Raw genomic sequence first — 8805 nt, forward strand, 5'->3', positions numbered from 1 at the left:
TCCAAGTCACATGTAGACTTTTCAACTATCTCCCATTATGAAACATTTCCATATTCCCATATGACCATCAATTCTGATCATCTCAATCCAGAGACAAATTTCAAATGGATGAGCTTGGAGACCGAAGTCAAATGCAAGTTGTCTTCATATTTTTTTCATTCAAAAGGATATATATTTAACCATCATGCAAATGATACAACCAATGCCTTGGAAGATCTATTATTTGTTCACCTAACGTCATTGGACATATGAAGTGCATTTCCACAGGTTATGATGATGGATGCCACCTACAAGACTAACAAGTACGGATATTTTATTTTTAATTGTTTTATATTTATTAATAGGCGTGACATGCCTTTTATGTTTTGTTATACTAATTATTTTTCTTTTATTAATTGGTATAACATTGCATTTTTTGGAGATTGTTGGTGTTACTTCAACAAACACGACATGTTCCATTGGTTTTGGGTTCATGGATAAATAAAAAGAATCCAATTACATGTGGGCTTTAATTGTCTTAAGGCCATAATCGACATATATGATAGCCCATGCGTGATCGTTATTGACAAAGATATTACATTTTATGAATGCATGTGAAAAAATATTCCCATCAGCCATTTACATACTTTGTAGATGTCACATATCTCAAAGTATATTTACTAATTGTAGAGGAAGTTACAAGACAAATGCTCAGTGGAATTTCTTTTTAAGAGATTGGGATACTTTAATTAATTCATTAACATTGACAACATATTTGAGAAATTATGCAAAACCTGAATCAAAATTGACATATCATCCAGGTTCACCCTAACCATTATGTAATGGTTGATTTACAAGGATCATATACAATGCCAAATGTTTTGTCCAGACTTCTCCGTACATACAGATCAAAACATTCGGTTGCATGAGAAACATTGTATAGTGGTCGACTAAATGCTTTCAATCCGCATAACGCACAAGTAATTGTAATATCAAACCAATTAATATCCGTGATAAATAAATACAAACTTTGCCTTTGTTCCGTTTTATATTAGCCGTTTAAATTTTATAATGTCGTTCGAATTTTAAAATGTGATCCGAATTTTAAAATATTGTCCGGATTTGATTACCGAAATTTATAATGATAATAATAATAATAATAATAAGAAGAAGAAGATTAAAATAAAAAATAAAAAATAATTAAAAACAACAAAAAAACAAAATAAAAGAAAAACAAAAAACAAACAAAAAAACACATAGGGGTGGGATTAAAAAAATATGAATCCTTAAACATTTGTAATGCACAAAATTTAAATAAGAGATCATTTAAAACCAATGTCAATACATTGTTATCTTATAAACCTTATCCCTCTAAAATTTATAATTTAAAATAATAATAATATAAAACTTGTTAATAATAGGTACGTTAAACAATTGGTTTTAGTGAGTTATCTAGCTGTGAATTATTAATCTAAACGAAATTTTTTTTATATATAATGATATTAATAGTGACGAAAATAACATAATGATTATTTTTGGAAATAATAATTTATCATTTTTTCAGAAGAGTGTTGGGATTGTGAGTTTTAGAAACTTGAGTAATAATACATGATGGGAAGAGAAATATCAGTCACCGCCTCAAAGAAACCCTCTCTTCCACCTCCACCCCCTTGTCTGCTCGAGCTCGGCCACAGTCCAGAATCAAGGACTTGGACCGAGCCTTAGATCGAGACGCTCCCACTAGCTGCTTGCCGGAATCTCCTCATCCTGGCATCTGATCGCCGGTATCTCATCCCTATTTTCCCGTGAAGTCGACCTCCTTCTCCGGCGGCGACCAAGTAAGTTTTTATAGTTGTTTTTGTAAATCTAGTCATCGGAACTTTCCTGATTACTTTAAACTTTGTAATTTGAAACTTGAATTGGTGAGTGTTTCTTGATTGTTCATTTCATTTCTTTTGGTTTCTGTTGGTGTTAATTGTTGATTACTTACCTAGTGCCTAGATTTGAAAGCAGATAGCAGATACGAACATCGGATTTGGCATGCATCTTATCTTTCCTATTAATGTATTTATAATTGAGAATACTAGTTCGAAATTTTACTGGTAATTTGATAGCCATAAGAACTTATCATGGCTGCACTCTACAGATTGGAAATTCTCGGCGCTACTTGTTCTAGTAAATACGATCTGTTTAATTGTTTCGCTGCTTTTCCTCACAGTTTGACATTATAACACCAAGAATTCGTGTCTGATAGTTTTCAGCTAACATTCATATGATTTACAAGGCATAATCTCTTTTAATTTTGTTCATGGAGGTGGGGATCTTTTCTCTATGCAAGCACAGTTTATTGGAGACTTGCAATATGACACCAACTTTGTGAAAAATTTATGCTAACTTCTGTCATCTAATCCTTACATAGACAACCATCTACATAAAGAAGTTAATACCAATAAAATTGAAGCATTATGATTTATGCTCTTATATAAACAAGCCAACAACACTGTTGCAACTTGACAAACACGCAACAGTAGTTGTTGTTAGTAGTATCTTGGGCAATCATTATGATCTTGTTCTTGTTTGTTTACTTCAATTATTTTTACAATAGTTGTCACCCTTCTTACCGATTACCAAATCATGCCTTTTAGGGACAAATGGGGAAAAAACTTAAGAAGAAAACAAACCGAAATGCTCAAAAGGAGAAACACTTTCCAACCTCTTCTCGAAACAACATTTCAGAAAAAATTCCAACAATGGTAGTTGATGGAGGTACAATTGAACAAGAAAAAAGACTATGTCCACATATTGAAACAGGCATAAATCTGGACAAAGTTTCTTCAAAGATAACATCTCTCGAGTCTCCTAATTGTGATGATTGTAGGGAAGGGGTACTTGATAGAAGGGCAAGTAAACCAAGAGGCAAACATAACAAGAAAAAGGGAAGTGGTTCAACATCTGACTCCAAATCCATTTGGGTATGTTTAGAATGTGGACAATTTACATGTGGGGGTATTGGGTTTCCTACAGTACCTCATACACATGCAACCAGACATTCCAAACAAAATCATCACCCTTTAGCTATCCAATTTGCAAACCCTAATCTTCGTTTCTGTTTCCCTTGTAATACCCTTATTCCTGTTCAAGTTTCAGAAGAAAATGGAGAAGAAAAAGATGCTTTTTCTAGTGTTGTGAAAGTACTAAAAACTCGCCCATCATCAGAAAAAAAAACACTAGATGTTGAGGATGTTTGGTTTGGAAATGGAAGTGTAATAACCGAGGTCAAATCCGTAAATACCGAAATTATTCCAGAAAACAGCGGTGGATTCTATATGGTAAAGGGTTTGAATAACTTAGGCAACACTTGTTTCTTTAACTCAATATTGCAAAATCTTTTAGCAATGGATAAACTACGGGATCACTTCATGAAACTGGAGACACCTGTTGGGCCTCTTTCGGTTTCTATAAAGAAACTTTTTGTCAAAACTGACCCTTCAACAATTGACAAAAGCATAATCAACCCTCGGCCTCTTTTCAACTCGATTTGCACCATGGCCTCTCAATTTAAAGGGTACCAACAACAAGATAGTCATGAGTTGCTTCGGTTTTTGTTGGATGGATTGTGTAATGAGGAGTGTAGCAAGGATAAAAATGTCCAAAAAGAGCATCCTACTTTTGTTGATGCCCTTTTTGGGGGACAAATTTGTAGCAGTGTTAGTTGTTTGGAATGTGGGCATACTTCAAATGTATATGAACCTTATTTAGACCTTTCATTACCATTACCTACAAAAAAATCTACATCTAAAAAGATGCCTTTAGTTTCTAAGTCCAAGAAACCAAACACACCTCCAAAAAGACGTGAAAAAATCGAAATAAAAGTTCATAAAGCTTCTGATCCTGCTACTCAAGAGGATATAATGGAAAAAATATCTGGAATTACAATCACGGAATCAGGGATTCCGTTGGATGACTGCAATGGTAATTCTAATTCATCTGATATCTCATCATGGTTGGATTATCTGGAGCCAACTAAGGCATCAAGCGATTCGTGGTTGGACTATCTTGACCCTTGTTCATCTAATGATCATGATATGGTGTCCCGGAATGGAATCCAAGATTCCGGAGATGGTAACGAACATATTTGGGAAGACTTAGACGAGGCACCAAGAGTTCAGGAATCGGAGATTCTATTGCTTCCTTATAAAGAACTAACGTCAACTAGTAACGGGAATGAGATTGCAGAAGAAGCATCGGATTTTGATGGATTTGGGGGTTTATTTGATGAACCTGAGGTTGAGGTTGTTTCTGGGCCGAGTGTTAAAAACAACAGCGATTCTGATTCCGATGAGTTGGATAATAGTGATTGCCAGGTGTCGGTGGATAAATGTTTAGCTTATTTCACAACCTCTGAGATTCTTTCCAAAACTGATCATGCTTGGCAGTGTGAGCAGTGTACAAAAGCATTGTTGGAACAGAGGACAAGGCTGAAGAACAAAACAAATGGAATCGGAATTGGTATTCCATCTGACTCTGGCATTGAACACTCTTTTCTGAATGGAAACGGAAGCCCAAGTATTCCTTCTGATTCTGGGGTTGAAGACTCTGTTTCGAATGGGGTCGGAAATGGAAATGGAAATAGGAATGGGAATGGAGTAGCATCTGAGATGGAAGAAAGGGGAAGTGAGGAAAATGGTGGGAATTCAGGATTATCATCACATCATCAAAGTTCAGTTACAGATTCTAATGGACATGATTCCAACAGGGTTGAAGATGAGGTGGATTCTAGTAGTGTGAAGGTGATAAGGGATGCATCTAAGAGGATTCTTATTAGTAAGGTCCCACCAATCTTGACCATTCATTTGAAGAGGTTAAGTCAAGATGCTCGGGGGCGTTTAAGTAAATTGAATGGTCATATTGATTTCAAAGATACCATTGATCTTGAGCCATACATGGATCCAAGGTATGGTTCTCTGTTTTATTCATTTTTATTCCTGTGCTTATGTGATTTTTTGGAAATTGATCAAAAAGAAATCTGTTTGACTTGTAGTCCCCATGTCATATAAGTTAACAAGTAACAACACATCTGTTAATTCTTAAAAATGACCATTTTGCCCCCATTTCTTCATCTTTATTCTTCTTGCTTTATGAACCCAAAAATTCCAATACTTAGTCGAAATCAATATGTTGGAAGATGGTACAGCATCATCCAGCTTCATCTATACCTAATTGTCCAACCAATTTCACATAATGGAGACAAAGAGATGAGGGCAAAATGGTCATTTTTGTAACATTAACAGATGGGATGCTAACTTAGGGACCTGGGGACCGAAAGTGTCACAGAACAGTAAAACAGGGACCAAAAGGAAAAAAAATCTTCTTGGACTAAATTCAGAAAGACATCTAAACCTAAGGACCAAAAATGTAATTTTTGAGAGCCTTTATGTTCCATCTCAAAATTTATTATTTGGGTTTTAACATGCTTCTGTTATCCTTAAATTTATTATTTTCATAAATAAAAGTTTATTATAGATTTATAGTTGATAATAATAACAATAAAAAAATAAACAATAGAGTAGAGTTAAAGAAACAAAAACTTAAAAGTATACAACATAACATAACATAATATTTAAAAAAAAAAATTGGTATGATATGGTTGGTACAGTTGTTGTAAAGAGAAAGGGAGAGAGAGATATCAATACGGGTTGATAGGGGTGGTGGAGCATTCAGGGTCAGCAAGGGGAGGTCATTACGTGGCGTATGTGAGAGGAGGTTTAAAAGATGACTGGGTTTGGTATCATGCTAGTGATGCTCATGTCCGACAGGTTTCTTTGGAGGAAGTTTTCGCATGTGAGGCTTACATCTTGTTCTATGAAAAAATCTAAATATTTTTTCATTTTCTTGGGGATCCAATTCAGAATATCCCCAAAACAAAAAGAGACTTGACAAAATTAATTCATATATATATATATATACAAATAGCAGCAACCACAAAATATGTTGTGAAATCAAAAGGCCCTTCACTTGCATATATATATATATATATATATATATATATATATATATATATATATATATATATATATATATATATATATATATATATATATATATATAGGGTTAGGTTATTTTGTTTTCACTATCTATTATGTGCGTGTATGACTGATTCTGGACCAATTATTTTAGTTATTTTAAGAAAATAATTAATGCATATTATATGTTGAAGATATAATAGGTATTTATTATATCTTTAACATATAATATGCATTAATTATTTTCTTAAAATAACTAAAATGATTGGTCCAGAATCAATCATACAGACATACAATAGATAGTGAAAACATTTGAACCTAACTCTCTCTCTCTCTCTATATATATATATATATATATATATATATATATATATATATATATATATATATATATTGTTCTCTATTTACTTATGTTGCATATATTTTTTTGGGGACATGACATAAAAACCTATAGGACTATCAGGGGTTAGACATGACATGTAAAATATAAAATATTGCTGTTGTTCTCTCATGTAACCTATAGGCCCTAGGGCGGGTTAATATGGGCCATTTAGATGATTTAGATGGTGTGGTTTTCTATTTATTTTTATGTTTACAAAAACCTGATATATACTTTTGTGATTGTTACCGTCATTTTGTTATATTAATTAATGATTCTTAATCCGTGAGTCGGACATCCAAAAAAGAAAAAATAAATAAATCAAACGGTCTACGTTGAATTAAAAAGACAACATGAAAGTAATAATTTTAAGAAATATTAATTGCTATTTCAGAACATCGTTATCATTTGGCTAAAAACTGATTGTCAATGATTTTTAGAAATTGTAATTGCTTCATATAAGCTTTATAATTAAAATTAGTAACAGGATTAATATTATAAAAGTTCTAAGTTTTTAACATGTAATTAGAAAAAAAAAATTTAAGTTTCATGGTTAAGCTTATTATTTTTTTGCAAAATCATTGTTAAAAAAATATATATAAGTTTCATGGTTAAGCTTATTATTTTTTTTGCAAAATCAGTGTTAAAAGTGGGTTTAGAGTTCAATTTTGGTCTCTATAGTTTATAAAAAATTATATGTTTTTTTTAATTTTATTTTTTGTTTTTTATATACTGTATTTATTTTTGTTTTTTTATATATATTTCTTTTATTTTTGTTATTTTATATATACACTTTATTTATTTTTGTTTTTAACTTTATTTTTTAACAATTTAAATTTTCTTTTTATCCTTTTTACCTTTTGTTTTGTTTTATTTTTTTATGATTTTTATTATTTATGATTTTTCTAATGTATTTATTTTGGTTCAAGTAAATGAACTTGAATTCAATTTAAAATATTATAACAGGTTTTTTTTTATAGAGACCGAGCATTATTATTTTTTTTTTTATTTTTTCTTTTAATCTATTATCAAATTGAAAAATATTATATTAAATATAAACTATTGATATCACATATAAAAATATAATTAAATTTGAAAGTTATACCACATCTTGATACATAAATTCTCAATAAACAAGTGTTTTTTTTTTTTTTTTTTTAGTTTTCATTTTTTTGTAACATAAATATAATAGCACTAAAGAACAAAAAAATAAAAATAAAATAAGTTGGACCAAAATTACAAATATAAATATAACTTTTTTATTTACTTGAAAAAAAAGGAAAATAAAAGCTACAAAACTATAAATTACCATTATTGTAATATACTCTAATATATTAATACATTTTATATTTTTTTTAAAATTCAAGAAAAAATTTGAACTACAAAAAAATAAAAACAAATAATATGAAAAAAAAATTAAAAATAGGAAAAAATTAAAATATAATACCAAAAAAATACGAAAAAAACTTAAAAAAAATACAAAAAACGTAAAATATATGAATATATTAGCGTAAATAAAAACCGAATATATATATATATATATATATATATATATATATATATATATATATATATATATATATATAATGAAAATAAATTTAAAAAATAAAAATAAATAAAGTATATAAAAACAAAAAATACTGTTAAAAACCATGTGGTGTAATTTTTTGGAAACTATAGAGACCAAAATTGAATTTTAAACCAATTTTAAGATGATTTTGCAAAAAATATAATAGAGTTGATCATGAAACTCATTAAATGAGTTAGAGTGATAATTAGGTGAGAAAGTTTGGGCCATAATAATAATAATAATAATAATAATAAAATGTTATGACTTTTTCCAATTACACGTTAAAAATTTAAGACTTTTATGATATTAGTCCATCAATAATACAATAATGTTATGTAGTTTTATAATTCAAATCATTAGTGTTATGTAATCTTTTTAACTGCACGCAGACTATGATACTGGTTTCTTGAGTTATTTTGGTTAAACGTTTGTGTAACCAAAATAACATAAAAATATTATAATGGTTTTTTGCGTTTCAAGTTTTCCAAGATTTTACTTTTTATGACTTCCACATAAAAATTTGCTAATTTTTGTATATTTTGTTTTTGTGAGTTGCATTTTCTAATTAATCCTTGTAACATGAATCTACATACTTAGATCGTCAAAATCCTTTTCTAATCTCATTATTCTCGGTTCTATATATGTAGAATTCCCTCATCATGTTGTTCCTCAAGAAATACATTTGCACACTAAAATTTTAATGTAGATTAATTACAAGAGGCTTGTCCTTGAGATTCAAAAAATTGTTTTTGCTACTTACAAAATTTTAAAACGTTGAAAAGAAAACATGTGCACAAATGCTAATCTTAGTATTCATTTAGATCAAGAAGCCTCAATATGAATCTAGACGCAAT

General features: G+C 30.0%; 1 protein-coding gene across 1 annotated transcript; it reads left to right on the forward strand.

Annotated features, from left to right (window-relative positions):
* The first annotated feature begins 1554 nt into the window (after positions 1 to 1554).
* LOC145060600 (ubiquitin carboxyl-terminal hydrolase 2-like) lies at positions 1555 to 5984 on the forward strand. The gene is made up of 3 exons (XM_079008248.1): positions 1555 to 1817; positions 2625 to 4933; positions 5636 to 5984. Exons 2-3 carry the CDS (start codon positions 2631 to 2633, stop codon positions 5853 to 5855), a joined length of 2523 nt encoding a protein of 840 aa, XP_078864374.1. The 5' UTR covers positions 1555 to 1817; positions 2625 to 2630; the 3' UTR covers positions 5856 to 5984.
* The last annotated feature ends 2821 nt before the right edge of the window (positions 5985 to 8805 follow it).

This window comes from Lactuca serriola, chromosome 6, assembly GCF_051521515.1.
Source record: "Lactuca serriola cultivar US96UC23 chromosome 6, Lser_US96UC23_V15, whole genome shotgun sequence".
Lineage (NCBI taxonomy): Eukaryota > Viridiplantae > Streptophyta > Magnoliopsida > Asterales > Asteraceae > Lactuca > Lactuca serriola.

What these genes read in the sequence shown, in the direction of transcription:
- LOC145060600 (XM_079008248.1), top strand. Translation starts at nt 2,631, where the DNA reads ATGGGGAAAAAACTTAAGAAGAAAACAAACCGAAATGCTCAAAAGGAG. An exon ending in GAGCCATACATGGATCCAAG is followed by an intron (nt 4,934 to 5,635) that starts GTATGGTTCTCT and finishes TGGTTGGTACAG; the next exon opens with TTGTTGTAAAGAGAAAGGGA.